At 41.3% G+C, this 23494-nt stretch overlaps 1 protein-coding gene across 4 annotated transcripts in view; it reads left to right on the plus strand.

Moving 5' to 3' along the window:
* Positions 1 to 14951, plus strand: part of LOC125454879 (ribosomal protein S6 kinase alpha-2) — a 427165-nt gene extending 412214 nt beyond the window's left edge. For 3 of the 4 annotated variants that reach the window (XR_009446145.1, XR_009446144.1, XR_007248111.2), the window contains 3 exons: positions 2848 to 2985; positions 6956 to 11614; positions 14214 to 14951. Coding sequence is in view for 1 of the 4 variants with exons in the window: in XM_059648491.1 (XP_059504474.1) it covers positions 2848 to 2985; positions 6956 to 7081 (264 nt within the window). In the remaining 3 variants the exon portion in view is untranslated. Of the gene's footprint in view, positions 1 to 2847; positions 2986 to 6955; positions 12986 to 14213 lie in introns of those variants that run through there. The other variant, XM_059648491.1, reaches the window with a different exon arrangement.
* The last annotated feature ends 8543 nt before the right edge of the window (positions 14952 to 23494 follow it).

Consider the following 23494-nt stretch of genomic DNA (forward strand, 5'->3'; position numbering starts at 1 on the left):
AGCAAGTAAAATGGAAAGTTTGAGAAGGGGGTTAAAGGTAAGGTCAATGAACCACAAGAAAATGATAAATAGGAGCAGGAGATGGAATTCTATTCCTCAAGCCTACTGTATCACTTAGATGGTCAAGATTGATCTGACTGTGATCTTAAGTCCTCTCTGCTGTCTACCCTACTCTATCCCAATATATTCTGCCATCTGTGGTAGAGATGAAGGATCCTCTGAGAGAAGATATTCCTCGCTCTTAATTAATATCTAGGGCAGGCGAGATTAAATTGTAAAACGTTTAGTGGTGGGAACCCAAAGGGAGTGGTCAAGAGGCAAATGTTGAAATTAAAAAATGTGTCTAGAGGACAAGTGAAAGGCAGAATCATAAGTAGCCATTGTCTGAAAGAAAGAAAATTGACAGAAAAATGAGAGAAAGGAAACTAAGCCAACAAACCTCAAGCCAAGAAGAGAAAGAGAACACTAGAACCAGGAAGGTGCTGATTTGAGTTGGCTCATTTAAGATGCTCACTAGGCCTGTTCCTGAACTAGGAGTCTACCATGAGGTGACTGAAGGAGAAAACCTTGCCAGATGTAAGCAGAAATGCCAAGAAATTACAACTATTATGAAAATCTTCAAAGCAGTATTGAGGCTAAGTTGCTAAATATCTGATGTTAATTTTGGGCTGTAAGTCAAGTGGCTGTGGAGGAAATTTGAGTTAAAATGTTCAGTTTAGAAAATAAGTAGCTGTGTTCATTGCATCCTGAATATCTTTAATATAATTGGCCATTCAAATTAATATAGTTATAAATATTCAAGCTCTTTGACTATGGTTTCATAAAATTATTTTGATTTATGCCATGAACCTTGTAGCTACAATCTTATAATAAAAATATCATCTTTTGAACTGTAAAAAGAAGACACACCTGACATCTATTGACATGATAACATTCTACTTGACACTACAAGATGCATCTCCTCTAGGACCTCAGTGGTTGTTTTGTAAAACTGTCAGATACTTGATAACTTGTATCAGTCCATTTGATCTGGAAGATTTCCTTTTGTTTTCTAACATTTGTTTCATGACAGTTAAGTTAATGCTTAAATCTTTCTTTCCCTTATACCTTTTGCTCAGTGAATGTTATATTACAAGGAAGAATTATCAATGCAACATTCAAAGACAAAATGTTTTCAGAATATTCCTTACATAGCGTTTCCCAAACATATTTGACAAATTTCCAAGGATTCCGCAAGAGCCAATGTTTTTCTGCTTAAAATACTTTTAATAATCCTTGTAGTTTCTCAACATCTCTAGCTGGAGCACAACATTTATTATTTGCATCCATCAAAAATATATGAAACTAGCTGCAACTAAATACCTGTTAGGAAGATTGGCTTGAGAAGCATCGTTAGAAAAAAAAAATTTCATGCCTGTTATGTCACAGATTCACAGCATGTAGATACCACTAACAAGCCTAGTATTGATTTCCCATCCATAATGACATTTGTCTTGAACTCAATTTTGGTCACATGCAACAATTAAATCCATTTACTTTCCAGCAGAAATCAGCAGACAGTAACCTAAGTGGAAGTTAAGATTAATTGAATACTATTGCAGCCCCTATACAAACTGAAATAAAACACTCAGCACAAACCAGAGATCAATGCCACATCATATGGTGCACTAAGATCATAGAGAAGGCTTTATCGCCAGGTGGGAGGATGTTCTGGGACAGAAATTGTGGCTTTAGACCTCATTTGAAACTCAAGAGCGAAGGGTGGAAGTTTGACAGTGATACTTCTGATTAGTCAACATAGCTTTGGCCTAAGACAACCATTTTGGGAGGTTTCCACAGATCTCCCTCCAAATTGATGGCACTAAACATGATGATCGCTGTAGAAATTTTTTCCCATTACCTCAATTGCCGCTTCAGTGCAGTACCGAAACTGACAAAGATGTTAAAAGAATTAAAACTAGTTGGTGAGTTAGAAACTAAGACACATACATTTTTTTGTAAAGAGAGTTTATTGGCTTGGTTAGTCTTACAACTCTAATCCAATAACACTCAGGTAGAGCATTATTTATAGATATTTCTATGTCAACTTGTTCAGAAGTGTTATTGTACACCTCTACAGCAAGTGGGACTTGAACCTGGGTCTCCTGACTCAGAAGTAGGGACTTTACCACTGTGCCACAAGAGCTCCCAAAATTATGTAAATATGCTCAAAGACAATTAATATCCACAACCCTGCTTTATTTAACCTGAACAATAATATTAATCTCTGCCTATCCATTATTCCTCATAGCACAGATCCTCCAGCCCAGGCGGCATCCTGGTAAATCTCTTCTGTCAAATTTCCTCCTTCAAATTTTCTACCTTTCTCCCCTTACTTCAAAGTCTCTTTCAAAACTACATCTTTGACCAAACTTTTAATTATCAGTACTTAAATCCTTTCATGAGATTTGGTGTCAGATTTAGGTATTGAGTCTATCAATACTTTGGAACATTTCGCATTATAAAAAATTCCAGATGATGTAAGTTTCTGTTGCTGCATACTTATAAAGTAATTTGTTGCCTCTAAATAGTTTTCGGATGCACTGGCAATATGGAAGCTACTACAGGGGCACAAATTCTTTTAAATTGGCTTGGTGCAATTACCAAAATAACTGGCAGTGAAGTTATGTAGATTTAATCTGTATATCTGTTTTGAATTTTATTTTATATAATTTCAGAACGGCTCAATCCTTTAATGTAGCAAAAGATCTCAACATTTTTCACAGGAATTAAATCAGATAAAATTTACACCACGTCAAAGGGGAAAGAAGTTGTTGCTTATCTAATATATTTAAATTTCTTCTGCAGGACATGGTATCTAAACTGCTGCACGTAGATCCTCATCAAAGGCACACAGCTGCACAGGTCCTTCGACATCCCTGGGTAGTGAATCGGGATTTTCTATCACAGAATCAGCTCAGCAGACATGATGCCCATTTAGTCAAGGTAAGTTCCTGTCAATTTGTTTTCACATAGGCATGGCTTTTACTTCTTACCTTCAATACTCACTATTCTGAAGTCCCTGCTGCATAGCCAGAGACAGGTGCTCATACTCAGGAATAAACGATTCTTTTAGGACCATTAGCAACTTATCTCAAAGAACACCAAATAGAGGTCTATACAGTTCTCATGATTATCACTGCAATGAATGGAAGATCCCATTTGTAGCCTCTTGCTATACTCTGTAAACAGGCTGAAGGAACTCTCCAATTTGAACTCTGAATTGCTTCCAACCTACATCTCAGCATCTTCTCCTCGTGATGTGGCAGAAATCAGAGAATTGAGACACCATATAGGTATGATAGATACTAAACATCATGCCAGGCTTATGAGCAGCAGTGTGTTGGCATCTCAACGGCTTGAGCACATTGTGAAATAAGTTTATCTTGACAATCTGACCTCAACAATATTAAAAGTTGTATTTATGTTCAATTTGCACTTGCACAAAATAGGCAGTAGGACAATCATTTTACTGTTTGTGAGCAAAAGGTTTAATGTGGCAAAATCATCCAGAAGGAAAAGTGATTATTGAGATAAAGCAGTTGGAAAGAGTTGGAATATGTAGGGTGGGATACTACATGCCCCTGTTTCAGCAGGGGATATGTAATACAACCAGTGCAAGTACATATTCCCATCTATCCTTGAGCTGACCCTCTAATAGACAGTGGCTGTTGGGCACTGAAACTGGTAGCCCACCCAATATATGGAAATCAATAATTAAGGGTCAGTTGAGCTTGTTGAGTCAAGGGAGCGATGGAGCTGCCAGGATTGATGATACTGGACCAGAAAGAAACTTTCCTCTCAGCCATAACATGGTGGAAACAAGCAACATTACCTCATGCTCTCACCGTTGACTTTCCTTCTGATTGGGTGAACAGCACTGACCCCACTCCCATAATTTTCTGTCCACTGACTGTGTGGAACTTCTCAATGTTTTATCCTGTTGGAATTGTCCAGTTCATCTCAACTTTTCCATTTTCGATTGCTGGAGTGGTCAACAAAACCAGTGAGTAAGGGAGTTCAGTGCAATCACTATATTTTAGTACATTGCAAATGATTGGTATATTTGACTACTGTCATCAAAGTAAAATTACAGTCGAGGTAAAAGATCATGATTAAAAACTCCCTGCAACAAGTGAAAGTATTTTCCTGGAATCACAGGAAATGCAGTTTTCTACACAGATTAACAGCTCTTGGGTAAACAAAGCAATATTGGTAGAGATAATGGGAACTGCAGATGCTGGAGAATCCAAGATAACCAAGTGTGTAGCTGGATGAACACAGCAGGCCAAGCAGCATCTCAGGACCACAAAAGCTGACATTTTGGGCCTAGACGCTTCATCAGAGAGGATGGGGAGAGGATTCTGAAATAAATAGGGAGAGAAGGGGAGGCGGACTAAAGATGGATAGAGGAGAAGATAGGTGGAGAGGAGAGTATAGGTGGGGAGGTGGGGAGGGGATAGGTCAGTCCGGACAGGTCAAGGAGGTGGGATGAAGTTGGTGGGGTGGGAAATGGAGGTGCAGCTTGAGGTGGGAGGAGAGGATAGGTGAGAGGAAGAACAGGTTAGGGAGGTGGGGACGAGTTGGGCTGGCTTTGTGATGCAGTGGGGGGAGGGAATGAGCTGGGCTAGTTTTGAGATGCAGTGTGGGAGGGGGGATGAGTTAGTTTCACCTCCTGGCAGCCACATTTGAGGGAATGACAGTGTGTGTGGCTGTGTAGTGAGGGTTGGCAAGTAACAGAGGAATTTATTAGTCATAGCCAGTGTTGCTGTAGGTTAAGGCTAAAGAATATGGGAAAGCTGCTTTTCTTGGTGCCACCAGAAATTTGAGCTAAGTTATTTCTCAATCTATCTAAATAGACAATGCAATGAGTGTCATATCATGCTATCAAGGGACAACTGTAATGCTCATCTGTACATGAAACATTGCATAAGTGAATTGTGGATGATCGTGGTTTCATGTTTTAAAAGAATGATATTGTGCTGAATCCCTCTCAAAACCTTGACAGAGAAATACAATATCACCACAAACTAAAACTTGTTTTCCTTTTAACATACCATCCTCTGGTTTCAGTCAAAACTTCCTAAAAGCTAATTTCCTACCTATATTGGTTGTTGACAGCCAAAGGAGGAACAAATCCCTTTAATTTTCATATAGTCTGTGATTTAGGGGCCTGTGGCACAATGGTAGTGTCCCTACCTCTGAGGTAGGACACCTAGTCTCATCTTGCCCAGACAAAAATGTAATAACATCTTTGATACAAGTTGACTAGAAAGTATCTATACTATGTGATTTCTTTCAAGATGCTGAAGTCCTAGTTCGGACTTAGAAAGATGATTAGGCCATTTTTGGTAAGAAAAAAAGTCAAGGAAATATATCCATTGGTGAACAAAAACAAAAGTTGCTGGAAAAACTCAGCAGTTCTGACAGTGAAAGCAGAGTTACTATTTCAAGTTCAGTGACCCTTTTTCTGAACTGTTCTGTAGAAGGGTAACTGGACTCAAAATATTGACTCTGTTTTCTCTCCACAGAAGCTGTCAGACCTGGCGAGTTCCTGCAGCAATTTCTATTTTTGTGTCAGAATTCTAACATCCGCAGTTCTTTATTTTATATCAGTTGGTGACTCTTTTGATGAATCTAGCCTTTTAGATTGACAATAGTGGAACACAGCAAAAACTAACAAAATGTGGGAATTTTTTGCAAATAATTAGGATGCAGTAATAATAATACCACACCAATAAAAATAAAGAGACACATCCTTCCTTGGCCCTACAATTTCCCCAGTGGAAAATCCAGGAATCATTATATAAATATCGATTGCTTTTATACTTAACCTCAGTAACTAAAGTAGTTTCCTAGCAAATAAAAATGCAATCCATGTTCAATTTTGGAACTATGAAGCTGGATTTTCCTCAGGCAGCCTGACCAAAGTTGTGGTAGACAATCGGAAATTAACCAACAAGACTAATCATTGGCTGTCCATCTCACTGGTAATTTCCTCCCTTCTGATTTGGGTATCATTTATCCCTTCTCTGTCCACTGTATACATAATATATTGCTGGAGTATTTTGTTGAAATATGCAGCAGACACGGGGTAAATGCTGCCCACTTCCAATTTGCTGTATTTCTTTTGTAGTAGCTCAAAGGCCAATTTGAATCAACTTTGAAACATTATGTTGAGCTTTACAATTTTTGTTGTTAAATTTTCTCCTTTGAATGCAGTCAAAAACAATTCTACTAAACAGGGGAAGATTGTGGCATGGCAATAAAGTCACAGGATTAGTATTCCAGACCTTAGGTTGGTATTGTGAGGGCATTGGGTTCAGATCTCACCGTGGCAAAAGATGAAACTTGAATTCAATTTTTAAAAAGGTGGTCTAATCGGTGACTCTGTTGTTCATAATTAAGATGACTCATCTGGTTAATTGATGCCCTTTCAAAAAGGAAATCAGCCATCTTTATCTGGTCTGACCTACATGTGACCCCAGACTCATAACAACATGGTTGATTCAAATTAGGACCAGGCATCAAACGCTGGCCTAGCCAGTGACATCCACATCCCATGAACGAATAAAAGAAAACACTCCAACTGTATATTTTCCCTTAATTACACCGTATATTAAAATCCCACACACCTAAGGATACATTAATTACTGATCCAACTCCTAACCAACATTCACTATCTAGCAATGCTCACTTGTGATTTGTTTTTGTTGTGTTGCCCTCTAAGGTCCAATAGCTGCGAACACTCCTTGTCTAGCCTCTCATACCCAGTCACGCGGGTGTGGTACAGGAAAGTTTGAATCCAAATAAGAGAAAAGAGATGAGAGAGAATTAAACTATGCCCAGTAGTTAAGCAGTTGGGATGTAGCTTGTAATATCCGCTTCATAGATTTTGTTTTAAATCTTATTGCAGGGTGCAATGGCTGCCACATACTTCGCTTTAAACCGCGCACCTCAGGCACCAAGATTAGAACCTGTAATGGCATCAAATCTGGCTCAACGAAGAGGAATGAAAAGATTGACTTCTACAAGACTATAACAACTATTGACAACAACTCTAGAAAGTCTTTTTTTATTCATTATATGTAAAAATAAGTGATCCTTTCCTGGCCAATGCAAGAGGCCCCAAATGACCCAAAGTATTCAGAGGTTGAGCCTAGTTTAAGGCTTTTACTATTCGGTATCAAAGGATAATTCACGTTACTTGTAATGCTGTAAAGATAACAGGAGATGAACAAACACCATTTCCTTTTCTTGAATGTGTTAGCTTTTTGCCTGATGTTTTAAAAGAACAGACAAATACTGATTGTGTAGACTAGGCTTAACCTCTTTCATAAGTGGAAAAGGAGAAATAGACAAGTGGTTTGAGAAAACGCTTGTATTTGAAGCTCTAGAAAGGATGGAGCAATGCTGTTACCTCTAATTGTTAAAAAAAGAAGGGACTAAAACTAAAACATTAGTTTGGAATAGAGAATTCTCTACTGAGAATCCTGTTTAAAGGTTTATGGTGGCTTAACTGTTTTTATTTTTCTTTCGGGAGACAGCAATTCTGCTCCAGTGAAATGTTTATGAATCAACCAGACACCCTCATTGACATTTTCATTTTCTATAATTACATTTTTTCATGTCCTGTAATAATGTGAAGTTGCAAAAAGCACAATGTATTTTGACAATGGAAGGACATGAGGCTGTAAGCACTTTTTTTTTCGTTGATGGGTACATGTGGAATACTGTGATAAGACAACGCAATAGCAACCAAAATTTCACTTGGTTCTACATAGTCCTGTTTCTAAATGTGGCTTTAACCTGTGGTTTTGTATGATGTGCTTACATTGAAAGAAGTATTATGCCTTAATAGGGCATTTATTAGTGTTAGAATCAGTAATGCTGTGATTCTACTATTAATAATCAAATAAGATACTGGGAAACAATGTTTCTTCTCCCCAGTTTTCTTCCTGCTGTATCTCACTGGAAGACATTGACCTCCTGCTGCACTACATGATGAGCAGTTAGCTTCAAACACCTCACTTAAGAAGTCATTACTTGCATGTGTGAACCTTGACAGTAATGATGGAAGGGTTTTCACTCATGGGGAACTATTGCTGAGCTTGATTCTGCCTTTACCTAACAATAAAACTAACAACATTTTATTGAAGTTTTTTGTCTTCCCCTTAAATCAGGACAATTTACAAGAAATATCCAAGTAAGAGAAAAAGACTTTTTGAGAGGAGAGGAATGTTCTGATTGATCAGTAAGTAGACTCTGTTTAGTAGAAGTATTGCTGTGGAGAATAGCACCATTCAACAATGACTGACTGTTAACCACCAAGTACTGTTTATATTTTAAAAAGGCAGGGAGGTGGACTCTGATTGTTCAAGGCACAGACCTGAGAAATGATACAGCAAACTGCTGTGCTCTATTTTGCATTAAAGCACATGCAGTTTTGTGTTCATGGTCTTTCTGTCTGCACAAAAAGAGTCTTATGTATTAATATATGAAGCTTCCAGTGCATTATGCAATTTTGCCATATCATGACTGACAATGTGGCGTGGCAGCCAGTGTCCTGTTCATTGCATACAGAAAGAACATGTACACATACTGTGCCTATTTCAAATAAAATAGGTGACAGTCACTCTCCTGTTTATTTGCTATAGCGTGTCTTGACCAGAGTCAAACTACCTTGTTTTAAGCTTGTCAGTCAGTATTGAGTGGGCACATTCAAGAGAATTCCTCAACTAATCAGAGTTCACTTGCTAACCAATCCGCAGGCTCTTCTCATACATTTTAAATAGTTTCCTTTGCTTTGTTTTTTCTTGCAAATTGTCTTGATGACTGTAAAATAAAAATCTTCAATAAAATGTGACTGTTCTCAGTTATCCTCAAATTCTGTACTACTAGACGACTACTAAAATAAACACCAGCACTTTGAGCATGGGTTGTCCACAGTGATCAGGAAAATCCTGGCCAATTTTGCTCTCCCGAATTCACATATACCAAAGTTAATTGTTGAGACCTTACACCAACCTGGCTAAGAGTCACTCACCAAGCAGTCAGATGTATTTTGTCATGAGCAACTCACAGGAAAATATTTGGTACGTTTGGAATTGTTGGCATTGTTCTGCACATGAAATGTCAGTGAAAAGTATTCAGTGACAATTTATCAAAAGGACATGAGAGAGATGTTGCTTAAATTGGAGAGAGAGGGAACGGTCTTGCAAGATTGGGTCACTGTACTTCATGTACTTCATGCCACTTTAGGGGGAGTAACTTGTGGGCAGCTCCCTACAGAGCTGGCCCATTCATACCTTCCTGGGAAAGGATTTAAACATGGACAGGAAGATTACTGCCACAGGCATCCTGAGTCTGATAGACTTCCAGAAATGAGTGTCAAACTGTCTTTTATCTTCCCCATTGCAGTGGAGTATACATATGAACCTTTCTGATTATTAGGTAACCCAACTTACACTACTGCCAGGAAGATTACTCTTGTGCTTTGTGATGAGGCATGGTTCGTTAAAATTTCCTTATCTCTCACTTCAAAACCCAGGGCTTTGGGGTTATTATTTGCCTCTGTTTCTCGTGTCAAAAGTCACAAGACGATGGATGTGAAAAAGAAAGCGGCTTTTGAAGTAAATGAGTAAAGTTAGTTTTTATTTGGAACATGACTAAAGCTTAAGTACATTTTTTCTTCATTTATGTGATAAAATGTCGCTGGCTGGACCAGCATTTCTTGTACATTCATTATTACCCTTGAGAAAGTGGTGGTGAGCGGCCCCTAAGCCCATTTAGTGTAGGTACACCATTAGGAAGGGGGTTAAAAGATTATGATTCAGCGACACTGAAGCAATATATTTCCAAGTCAGGATGATCTCTGTCTTGGAGGGGAACTTACAAATGGTGGTGTGTACACTCAGGACAGGACAAAGAAGAACTCTGCTAAATAGCAACTCAATTACTTGTGAGGGATGTATCACTTGAGAAAATAAATACGGAGTTTGGACTTCACATTTCATTCTGTATAAGAGACACTGACATCTTCAAATATTGAAACATCCCTCACTAAGATATCTCACATTGCATTTCTGAGTATAAATACATAGAAGACTTCAAGGACATTTTAATCTCACATTCAGGTTTTGTTATTTAACTAGCTTTCAGAAACATAGGAAACGATGGAGGAACTAGGATTTTTTTTTAAAAGAGTCAAATTTTCATGCTATCGCGTTAGTGGGAAGCAGAGTCATAGAATTCCTTACAGTGTGGAAACAGGCCATTTGGCCCATCAAGTCCACACCACCTCTCTGAACAGCATCCCACCTAGACCCACCCCCCCTACTTTATTTCTGCAACCTTACATTTACTATGGCTAATCCACCTAGCCTGCACATCTCTGTACACTCTGGCTAACTTAGCTTGGCTGATCCATCTAATCTGCATACCTTTGGACTGTGGGAGGAAACCAGATCACCTGGAGGAAAGCTACGCAGACATGGGTACAACATGGAAACTCCACACAGACAGTCGCCTGAGGCTGAATCAAACCCAGGTCCCTGACACTGTCAGGCAGCAGTGCTAACCGTTGAGCTCTGTGGCATCCAAATGCTTAAAAACTAGGTCTACAGGAATTAGGGGGCAAACCCACTCGCAAGTATCCAATGAGGTCAGCAGCAGAACCACAACCGGCTGGTCAGTAGGACTGTGCCGGCAAGCAATGGAGATCTTTAACAATTACAGAGTCAGCCACTGCCTGGGCTGCAGGATTAGCTGGTTCATACTTTGGTTGAGAGCTTGAAGAATGTTTTAGAAAAGCCAATTTGGGAAGTGTGCGTGGGTGATTGTTTAACAAGGACTAAGGTGTTAATATATCAGATGTAAATCATATTATTTTCGCATACTAGTAATGAGTAAGAACATTGTAAAAATAAATCAATTGCCGTCTGTACAGCACATGCTGTGGTGAATTGGCAAGCAGAGTGTCACAATGGCTTGAAACTGTGATGCACTGCAGATACCAGCTTGCATAATGAACGTAATACCAATTTCACTTACTGAGCAGATTCAGCTCAATAGGACTGGCAGAACACTTGTGATCTATCTATCCTGACTGCCATACTGGTTTGTTATACACCCGTCATAAAGAAGCAAAGTAAAAATTTCTAACCTAAAAAGAAACAGATAATGCATCTCTAGCAGCATGTACAGTGAAACAGAGTTAACATTTCAGGTCCATGGCCATCTGGGCCGTCAGTACCACACAACCAGTAGTGATGACTGTACTGGCCAATATGTAGCAGGGGAAGTTCGCCCTCTGCTGGACTGATTCAGTTAGCACATAAGGCTCATCGTGTTGTTTCTGATTATCTCAACAGCTACCAAAATCATCTGAATGTGGGACATAACTAGAATTCATGTTACCTTCTGCTCGTCACACTGCAACCTCTCTGGTGAAGTGGGAAGTTTTTAAAGCATCTTTATGTCATATAATGATGCATATATTAACTCAAAAGTATTCTCAATGTAAGAACAAGAATAATCCGTCATTATTTCTGACCGAATGCTGCAGCAATTTCAGGTGAGGACAAATGTTTTGTACCATAATAACTTGCACCATTTGCACCATTTTGTACAAACCTTTCAGCAGTTGTCAGGGTGATTATCATCACTATTAATTAGTTAAGAGTGGGTCTAACTAACATAAGGCATCACCATCACTTTGCCACAATAAACTTTGGCTCTTTACACTCAATTGATCCTTGTGGTGCAATTGATTAATTGAAAGTTCTAAATATATTTTAAAGAAAATTAAAGAATCTTCTAGGAAATGGTGAAACTTTTCCTTGCATTATAGTTAAGTGCAGTTATATCAAATTGTTCTGTATTATTTTAATGAACCAGTGGCCCATTTAAAGAGTGAACGACAACAGCACAGGAATTTAGTGAAAAACATCTGTCACTGCACTAAAGGAGATGCTCACTCTCTACTGATTGCTAAAATTGAGAGAACTGCAGCAAAGACAAAGAATCCCATTCGATTTCTTTTCCTCCAATTCATGTAGGGTGTAGATCTGCGGAATTTGTTCTCAGTTTACAGTGATCTGTCTCTCAATCAATATCTCAGTCAGGAAATTTTACAGAGCAACCATTAGGCAAACTTTGCAAGACTGTCCTGTGAAACATTGAACTCAACCAGAGCAGCATTAAGGTTTTAAGAGTCCCTAAACGTGAAAAATTCTGCTTGCCATGATGAATATTTCCAGCATTTTCTATTTTTAATCATTTCAAGCAATTTCTGTGCCATGACAGCAGACGGCAAATCAATGAGCAATTGATGCATTGAGCTAGTTCAAACAAAGTCTGTCCTCCCTCCTTATCTTCTTTTGTCTGCTGACCTGTTTGTCTCAGATAACCACTTCAATTTTAGCTGCATCCTGATTGCGCATTTTGTGCATGAGCAGCCAGTCAAATTGATAACTCTCCCTAACATATGGTAGAGGTTCCTTCGGGCCAGTATGGACTAATGCATGGTACACTGAGTGCAAATGGACTAGAAACAGACAGTTGTTGGGCGGAATAGAGACAAACTATTTCTTTTGACAGTGGAGTAGGGAAAAGAAAAATCATAACCTTAAAATTAGAACTGGAAGTTTAGGGGTGATGTCAGGAAACACTTCTACAATTCTTCAAAGGTTAATGGAGATCTGGTAATGCCTCCTGCAAACAGTTGTTGAACGTAGCTCAACTGAACTTTCAAAATTGAGATTGCCAGTTCTTTTTTATTTATGCAAGAGTATAAAAGGATCAAAGTAGGTATGTGAAGTTAAAGATACAGATTAAGCATTATTTAACTGAGTGGCAGAGCAGGCTCAAGGATCTAAATAATAACTTGCTTTTTCCATATTCCTAGCCCATTTTTGTCAAAACATATTTTACCAGAGAGCAGTTTAAATTTTTGAACATTGGATTTGTGGATCTCTTCAAACGTTTTTCACATTGTGTGGGAGAGAAACCTTTACAGAAAGTAGGTCTGACAGCAGGCCTGGCTACTTGTGTAAGAACAGTTGTGCACAGCCAATTAATCTATTTATAATGAACCAATGTCTACTTTGAATGCTAATTGCTTGATAATTGTAATCTAAGCTAATGAACAGAATATATACGTGTGCAGTGTTGCCATGTGGAATTTTTAAATCATTTACAGGTTTTTTTAAAATGATTTATCAAGAAGTGAATAATTTATTTAAGGAAAACAGAGAAATGATAAATGCTGGAATCCGAAGTAGAACCTGAAAATGCTGGAAATAAACAGCAAGCCCAGCCAGCAGTGCCTGAAAAGAAGCAGATTGTCTTTTTCAGATGCTAACAAACTTGGCTGTGTATTTTGTTTCTATTTCATAACTTGCTTGAAGTAGCCAATATTTCACAAATATTTATTATTCACTGTGTTTTTGCACATTCAGGAATAAACTGCTGATGATAGAGGACTTAAAATGATCACCATAATCCAAATATTATTGCACTAGTAATTTAATTGAATATTATTTTGCTACGAATAGATTGAAGTTTTTCAATGTGTATTGCAGAATTGATTATTAGATGGATTGAATATGGCCCTTAAACACCATTTAGTCAAATTAATGTTTTAAGCTGACAGGAATTTAGAAGATATCTCAAATACAGATTGTGTTCGTAATGTCTGAAAATCACATCAACACAATCTTGTAGGTTGGATCTTTCTCCTGTTGTAGGGCAAAACTGAAACAACTTTTGTTAAAAGCAAATGTCAGGGATTAACAAGTAAAATGTTATTCTACTGTATGCCTACTAAATTAAAGTATTTGTAGGACCACACTTAAAGTAGCCTTCAACATTTATGATCTCCACTCAGAAAAATAGAAAAGACAAAGATACATCATAAACAGTTTAATTAGCACATCTAGCACACAATGCTTATATTTCACTTTCTGTTTCAGCGATAGAGCTTGTGAATTGGAGCTGGCCACAGTTTTACGGACTTTAGAAAGTAGAACAAAGGCATTCATGTCAATACAGTTATGTTAGCTTGGCCCCTTCAGTCAGATGGTAAAAATGTTACACCGAGTTGGTATTATGTTAACAATTTGTGTCATTTTTTATCTAATTATTACTAAACTGAAATATTTTCATTACAAAAGTATACTTGCTGCTGATGAGACTGTACCCTTGCCCATATATGATGCAACAGTCCACAGTACCTGACCTGGATGAGGGTAGATGAGAATAGCCTGGAATTTAACATGAATTGTAAGTTACCATTCTATTTAGTGCTCAATACGGAACCTAATGGTAGCAATACACGAGAATATAATTCTGTCCTTCTGTCTTCTAGGGAAGCATCTTCAGACACTTTATTACATTAAGGTCATATGTAGATACTAGTTGTTGTTACTTAACTCCAGAATTAATCTCAGGTCCAAAGTAGAGCTTAAGAACAAAAATGACACTTAGGAAATGTGTCACTGGGGTCACGTTACCTGAGAATTTGTTTCTCAAAAATTCTTAATATTTCCAAAAAGAGATAATAGGAAAAACAATTAGTTACGTCTAATTTATTCAATTTTAAGATATATTGTCTGGTATAATTGCTTCAATTAATTTGCATCATTTCATGTAATTAAGTATGCCTTTACCATGAACCTGCCTAAGATTCTTAGAGCAAGTAGCAAGACCTTTTTTTGTTGGTGAGAAAACACTAAGCAGCTATATGGCAGGATGTGCAAACGGCATAGATTTGCAAAAAAATTCATGAAGAGCAAAATAGAAAAGTAAGAGTCTGTTGTGTTCTGGGTATAGAACAATTATAGTAAATTAATAAAATTAGCAGTGCCAGTCTTTTTGAATTAGTTTAGCGACTATTATACAACAGTTGACTTTGGAGGGAGAAGGCAGTGGCCAGAATTTCTCGATAATAAAATGTGAGGCTGGATGAACACAGCAGGCCAAGCAGCATCTCAGGAGCACAAAAGCTGACGTTTCGGGCCTAGACCCTTCATCAGAGAGGGGGATGGGGGGAGGGAACTGGAATAAATAGGGAGAGAGGGGGAGGCGGACCGAAGATGGAGAGTAAAGAAGATAGGTGGAGAGGGTGTAGGTGGGGAGGTAGGGAGGGGATAGGTCAGTCCAGGGAAGACGGACAGGTCAAGGAGGTGGGATGAGGTTAGTAGGTAGCTGGGGGTGCGGCTTGGGGTGGGAGGAAGGGATGGGTGAGAGGAAGAACCGGTTAGGGAGGCAGAGACAGGTTGGACCGGTTTTGGGATGCAGTGGGTGGGGGGGAAGAGCTGGGCTGGTTGTGTGGTGCAGTGGGGGGAGGGGATGAACTGGGCTGGTTTAGGGATGCAGTGGGGGAAGGGGAGATTTTGAAACTGGTGAAGTCCACATTGATACCATATGGCTGCAGGGTTCCCAGGCGGAATATGAGTTGCTGTTCCTGCAACCTTCGGGTGGCATCATTGTGGCAGTGCAGGAGGCCCATGATGGACATGTCATCAAGAGAATGGGAGGGGGAGTGGAAATGGTTTGCGACTGGGAGGTGCAGTTGTTTGTTGCGAACTGAGCGGAGGTGTTCTGCAAAGCGGTCCCCAAGCCTCCGCTTGGTTTCCCCAATGTAGAGAAAGCCGCACCGGGTACAGTGGATGCAGTATACCACATTGGCAGATGTGCAGGTGAACCTCTGCTTAATGTGGAATGTCATCTTGGGGCCTGGGATGGGGGTGAGGGAGGAGGTGTGGGGACAAGTGTAGCATTTCCTGCGGTTGCAGGGGAAGGTGCCGGGTGTGGTGGGGTTGGAGGGCAGTGTGGAGCGAACAAGGGAGTCACGGAGAGAGTGGTCTCTCCGGAAAGCAGACAGGGGTGGGGATGGAAAAATGTCTTGGGTGGTGGGGTCGGATTGTAAATGGCGGAAGTGTCGGAGGATAATGCGTTGTATCCGGAGGTTGGTAGGGTGGTGTGTGAGAACGAGGGGGATCCTCTTGGGGCGGTTGTGGCGGGGGCGGGGTGTGAGGGATGTGTCGCGGGAAATGCGGGAGACGCGGTCAAGGGCGTTCTCAATCACCGTGGGGGGGAAGTTGCGGTCCTTAAAGAACTTGGACATCTGGGATGTGCGGGAGTGGAATGTCTTATCGTGGGAGCAGATGCGGCGGAGGCGGAGGAATTGGGAATAGGGGATGGAATTTTTGCAGGAGGGTGGGTGGGAGGAGGTGTATTCTAGGTAGCTGTGGGAGTCGGTGGGCTTGAAATGGACATCAGTTACAAGCTGGTTGCCTGAGATGGAGACTGAGAGGTCCAGGAAGGTGAGGGATGTGCTGGAGATGGCCCAGGTGAACTGAAGGTTGGGGTGGAAGGTGTTGGTGAAGTGGATGAACTGTTCGAGCTCCTCTGGGGAGCAAGAGGCGGCGCCGATACAGTCATCAATGTACCGGAGGAAGAGGTGGGGTTTGGGGCCTGTGTAGGTGCGGAAGATGGACTGTTCCACGTAACCTGCAAAGAGGCAGGCATAGCTGGGGCCAATGCGGGTGCCCATGGCCACCCCCTTAGTCTGTAGGAAGTGGGAGGAGTCAAAAGAGAAGTTGTTGAGTGTGAGGACGAGTTCCGCTAGGCGGATGAGAGTGTCGGTGGAGGGGGCCTGGTCGGGCCTGCGGGACAGGAAGAAGCGGAGGGCCTTGAGGCCATCTCCATGCGGAATGCAGGTGTACAGGGACTGGAGGTCCATGGTGAATATGAGGTGTTGGGGGCCAGGGAATTGGAAGTCCTGGAGGAGGTGGAGGGCGTGGGTGGTGTCACGGACATAGGTGGGGAGTTCCTGGACCAAAGGGGAGAAAATGGAGTCCAGATAGGTGGAGATGAGTTCGGTGGGGCAGGAGCAGGCTGAGACGATGGGTCGACCAGGGCAGGCAGGTTTGTGGATTTTGGGAAGGAGATAGAAACGGGCCGTGCGGGGTTGGGGAACAATGAGGTTGGAGGCTCCTGCCCCACCGAACTCATCTCCACCTATCTGGACTCCATTTTCTCCCCTTTGGTCCAGGAACTCCACACCTATGTCCGTGACACCACCCACGCCCTCCACCTCCTCCAGGACTTCCAATTCCCTGGCCCCCAACACCTCATATTCACCATGGACCTCCAGTCCCTGTACACCTGCATTCCGCATGGAGATGGCCTCAAGGCCCTCCGCTTCTTCCTGTCCCGCAGGCCCGACCAGGCCCCCTCCACCGACACTCTCATCCGCCTAGCGGAACTCGTCCTCACACTCAACAACTTCTCTTTTGACTCCTCCCACTTCCTACAGACTAAGGGGGTGGCCATGGGCACCCGCATGGGCCCCAGCTATGCCTGCCTCTTTGTAGGTTACGTGGAACAGTCCATCTTCCGCACCTACACAGGCCCCAAACCCCACCTCTTCCTCCGGTACATTGATGACTGTATCGGCGCCGCCTCTTGCTCCCCAGAGGCGCTCGAACAGTTCATCCACTTCACCAACACCTTCCACCCCAACCTTCAGTTCACCTGGGCCATCTCCAGCACATCCCTCACCTTCCTGGACCTCTCAGTCTCCATCTCAGGCAACCAGCTTGTAACTGATGTCCATTTCAAGCCCACCGACTCCCACAGCTACCTAGAATACACCTCCTCCCACCCACCCTCCTGCAAAAATTCCATCCCCTATTCCCAATTCCTCCGCCTCCGCCGCATCTGCTCCCACGATAAGACATTCCACTCCCGCACATCCCAGATGTCCAAGTTCTTTAAGGACCGCAACTTCCCCCCCACGGTGATTGAGAACGCCCTTGACCGCGTCTCCCGCATTTCCCGCGACACATCCCTCACACCCCGCCCCTGCCACAACCGCCCCAAGAGGATCCCCCTCGTTCTCACACACCACCCTACCAACCTCCGGATACAACGCATTATCCTCCGACACTTCCGCCATTTACAATCCGACCCCACCACCCAAGACATTTTTCCATCCCCACCCCTGTCTGCTTTCCGGAGAGACCACTCTCTCCGTGACTCCCTTGTTCGCTCCACACTGCCCTCCAACCCCACCACACCCGGCACCTTCCCCTGCAACCGCAGGAAATGCTACACTTGTCCCCACACCTCCTCCCTCACCCCCATCCCAGGCCCCAAGATGACATTCCACATTAAGCAGAGGTTCACCTGCACATCTGCCAATGTGGTATACTGCATCCACTGTACCCGGTGCGGCTTCCTCTACATTGGGGAAACCAAGCGGAGGCTTGGGGACCGCTTTGCAGAACACCTCCGCTCAGTTCGCAACAAACAACTGCACCTCCCAGTCGCAAACCATTTCCACTCCCCCTCCCATTCTCTTGATGACATGTCCATCATGGGCCTCCTGCACTGCCACAATGATGCCACCCGAAGGTTGCAGGAACAGCAACTCATATTCCGCCTGGGAACCCTGCAGCCATATGGTATCAATGTGGACTTCACCAGTTTCAAAATCTCCCCTTCCCCCACTGCATCCCTAAACCAGCCCAGTTCATCCCCTCCCCCCACTGCACCACACAACCAGCCCAGCTCTTCCCCCCCACCCACTGCATCCCAAAACCAGTCCAACCTGTCTCTGCCTCCCTAACTGGTTCTTCCTCTCACCCATCCCTTCCTCCCACCCCAAGCCGCACCCCCAGCTACCTACTAACCTCATCCCACCTCCTTGACCTGTCCGTCTTCCCTGGACTGACCTATCCCCTCCCTACCTCCCCACCTACACCCTCTCCACCTATCTTCTTTACTCTCCATCTTCGGTCCGCCTCCCCCTCTCTCCCTATTTATTCCAGTTCCCTCCCCCCATCCCCCTCTCTGATGAAGGGTCTAGGCCCGAAACGTCAGCTTTTGTGCTCCTGAGATGCTGCTTGGCCTGCTGTGTTCATCCAGCCTCACATTTTATTATCTTGGAATCTCCAGCATCTGCAGTTCCCATTATCTCCGGCCAGAATTTCTCGCCTGACTGTTATTTAGTGACATCTGCTGGGCCGTGCATCTATGTGGACGTCACTAATTTACACAGTATAAGGACTGGTCTTGGAGCACTAGACAATGTACAGACACCACAGGAACTCCACAACCAATCTTTTAAACTCCTATTGCCTGCTCTTATTGAATCCTTCACAGCTACTTGAATTTTGTCAAAGAACCAAACTCTCTCCAACATTGCACAGACTTAGTTCACATTTACTGTATAAAATTGGTATGACTTATTGACACAAACCAGATTGTCTTTACCTGGTCTGGCCCAAATGTGAATCCAGATCCACAGCAATGTTACTGACTCTTATTGGCCTTCTGTGCAATTAAGAAAATGTTGCCTAGCCAGTGATGCCCATATCCTGAGAATGAATTTATAAAAATGTTGCTGCCATAGCAGAGATCAGGTAACTTAGCACATACCAGAAAATGAACCTGGGATACGCTCAGTCTATATGATAATAACATAACCACTTGGCACATTTACTAGAGTAAAGTCATACTGTTCTAATTTAAAAAGTAGAAAATTGCACAATACTTTCCTAGAGATAGAATAATTACGAGAAAGACCAGGAGCTATGGGCAGCAGCAAAGCTTTATTGCAGCAAATAAAAAAGAGCACTGGCGGACAGCAAGGGTTACCAATAAACCCTCAGTTGGCAAATTAAATGTACAAAAATTAGATCTGAATTTTAATGCTAATATATTTTTCTCATCAAGCAGAATATATATAATTGCACTGAAATCAGCTAAAAGCTGCTTGTATTGTTTTCCTGCCTTTCTGCTCCTTTGGTGTGAATGTATACATGATATGTCCACTATATAGGCCAATTTTAAAAAAGCATTTAAATTGTGATACCTAGCTTTCAACTACTTGGAAAAGAAGTCAACCTTTATGTTACGGAACAAAAACAGAAGATGCTGGAAAAGCTCAACAGGTCTGGCAGCATCTGTGAAGAAAAAAATCCAAGTTAACGTTTCTGGTTCGGTGACTCTTCCTTAGAACTCCTGACCCGAAACATCAACTCTGACTTTTTCTTCACAGATACTGCCAGACCAGCTGAGCTATTCCAGCAATCTCTGTTTTGTTCCTGATTTACAGTATCCACCATTCTTTCAGTCTTTACTTTTGATGGAAGTTGAGTCACTGGTGTTTTGCCTGTTATTTCAGCAGTCCTGGCGGCCATTCTTCACAATTCTAGTTACCTTTTCCAATCGCCTTAGTATAATTGTGAAGTAATATTGCTTTCAACTAGTTTTTTGCTCCATTTCAGAGGCTGAAAGGAATAGTTGTAATAAAAATTGGAAAGACTAGGCCCTTGTTAAATGACTGAATTGTAATGTCAGTCAGGGATACAAGCCTTCTGCTTTTATATTTTGCCATTTGTGAGTTGTGAGGCTTTGAATTAATTAATATATACATGTCCATGCCATGTTGCCATTTCTTCAGCACCTTTAATTTGTAATTTTTAAAAGATTTGTTGTAAATCATTCTTCTGATTGATAATTTGTCTTGTATTACAAACTGTACTGCTTGTAAGTTTGGCAAATAGCACTTTGCACAGTATCAGCGGGTGAAGCAAAATTCCTTGAATACATTTAAGACTATTTGACTTGACAAAATACATTTTATAATGTAAATGGATTTTTTGAAGTCTAATATTTTTATCGAACTATGGTAAGCATATGTATATTAAAAGGAAATGTTCCTTACACTGCCAATCCTTAGACTGTCCAATAGTTTGATCCTGCAAATTGCTACAGACATTTCCAAGGTGCACTGTGATCTAATTTCATCTTTGACAGAGTTAGCAGGTCTGGGTGCCACTCAGTAATCTCAGTTAGCCTGCTTGTACTCCTGTTGGTCTGAGTGCCTTTAAAATGGGGTGAAATTGCTGGAGATCAATGTGAGCTGAGGATATTTTCCTGCAGTCTACATAAAATAATGTCCTCATATAAACTCTATTCATTTGTTTCATCCACTCAGATTTCTGGCAGAAGGGATAAAACCTGTTAAAAAAAAATGTAATTTTGGGTAATCGTTTGTACTCTGTTATAGCTTTGCATGTCATTTCACATGTCTTTATACAGAAGGAATAAAGAATGCTGGAAAATTTTAGTGGGTTTTAATTTTCATTTTGTGTTTTTTTTCTTTTCAAGACCACTGCAAGACTTGTGGTGATGGGATTTCCACAATGACTTTGAATGTGTGAAAGTGGTGTCTTTGGGAGAGATGCAATGATAGAACTGCCAAACCAATGAACTTCTGTAAGAGGCATGAATGACCCTGATGTGAAAACCTCTCTGCCATTGACTCTTTTAGGCTTACATGGAAAGCAAAGAGGTTACTAATGCTCGAAATTTAAAATGCAAAACTCCCAATAGATTATATCTGTGAAGAAAGCAAAGAAGTTAACAATTCAGAACAAGAGTTCAGTTAGTCAGTGCTGACAACAAAAAGAGATGAAGAGCCATTTAAATAGAACATGAACAAACAAATTGAACGATAAACCAAAAAAAGGAGTACAGGTGGAATGGTCACTGGTAAAAGTATAACAAAAATTGTTCAATAGCCGCAGGGATCTTTAAATCAGAGAATAAAAAAAATCTCAGTGAAACAAAAAAGCAGCAAAGGCAATAAAAATGAGTTGTTCAAATTAAAGACCATTGATCAGAATTGAAATTAATAGTTGCTGATAACAAATGTTGTGAGAGCTGGGAAAACAGCAGACCAAATACAAACGCAAAATCTCATTCATTCTTCATGTCAAAGGTCAATCTTTTACCAATGATCAGATATAGGGAGGGAGAGGTATTGTTATACCATTTTCTTCAGCCAGAGAGTGGTGGGCCTGTGGAATTCATTGCCATGGAGCACAGTGGAGGCCGGGACGTTAAATGTTTTCAAGGCAGAGATTGATAAATTCTTGATCTCGCAAGGAATTACGGGCTATGTGGAGAATGCGGGTAAGTGGAGCTAAAATGCTCATCAGCCATGATTAAATGGTGGAGTGGACTCGATGGGCTGAATGGCCTTACTTCCACTCCTATGTCTTATGGTCTTATAATGTCACTGGACTAGTTATCCAACTAATGTTCCAGACATAATGATTTGAATCATAGGTGGTGAAATTTGAATTCAATTAAACATAATTCTGGAATTAATTCTAGCCTGGTGGCTTTTACTGATACTTGTTATAAAAGGTCAACTGCACAAAAGCTGACAGATTGTTTCTTTCATTGTTCCTTTCTCCTGGATTGGAAAGGAGATAGCACATGAGAAAAACTCTGTTGTGCTAAATTTGTTTTTGTCAAGAGTGTGTCATGGGATGCTGCTTTACTGGACCAGTTGAAGATTCATAGTTATTACATTACAGTAGTAATAAGTTAAAGTTATGCTAGTTGTTTTGTTTGTATTTTGACTGTGTTGTAGGAATAAAGTGTGTTTTTCTTAAAGCCTAGAGGTGGACCAATAGAATCACATCTGGAATTTAGCACCTTTCACTTGCCCTTAAACAAAATAAATAAAGTTAGGATTGTGGCTATTTTCTTGATATATTTTGAAGGGATTTGGCCTGGTCCATAACATTCACAGAATCATACCTGACAGACCATGTCATCACGTCCTGCATATTTGTGAAAGCACTGGCAAGACAGATCCACCAGAAATGGCAGCGCTGTTACCCTGGGAATCATCAACGTTAGCTCTGAGCAGCATGAAATCTCATGATGTCAGGTTAAACAAGGTAACTAACCCTGACTGCCCAAGCCATATCTAAAAATGAGGGGTCAACCTGGTAAAGCTACAAAACAGGACTGCTGACATACCAAGCCATAAACCAACATGCAATAGACAGGATTAAACAATTGGACAGTAAATAGATCAGGACTAAATAGTAAGGGACAATTAAAAAATGATCAAAGGGTGGAGGCTCCACCAATATCCCATATTCAGTATACATCCAGCAAAAAGACAGTGCTAAAGTATTTGTATGCACCTTCAGCAAGAAGTGCCAAGGAGATGATTTATCTTGGCCGAGTCCCAGAGGGACAGCAACAGGGAATTCTGAGATCTGGAGCGCCACGTGGGAAAACCTGAATCCTGGTAAGGCACAAGGTGAAGTGAATCCCGGCATAGCATGACTAACCTTGTTGCTGCTGAGTGCTGGTGAGGAGCGGTATGGAAGCTGGAGCGATGTGGGACAGTTATTAGACTGGGAATGGCACCAAGTGCTGAGCTGCCTCTGTTTGGAATTCTCACCAACTGTAATGTAAATCCTTTTCACAATGTTATAACTACCTCATTTCTAACTCATTCTCACACACTGTAAGTAATGCTTTTGCTTTCCTTTTAATCCTATTTTGTAAAGTAACACTTATTTTTACTCTGTAAGATTTGTACCTAAGTACTTGTGTTTAAGATGGCACC

The sequence above is a fragment of the Stegostoma tigrinum genome, chromosome 9, assembly GCF_030684315.1.
Source record: "Stegostoma tigrinum isolate sSteTig4 chromosome 9, sSteTig4.hap1, whole genome shotgun sequence".
Classification (NCBI taxonomy): domain Eukaryota; kingdom Metazoa; phylum Chordata; class Chondrichthyes; order Orectolobiformes; family Stegostomatidae; genus Stegostoma; species Stegostoma tigrinum.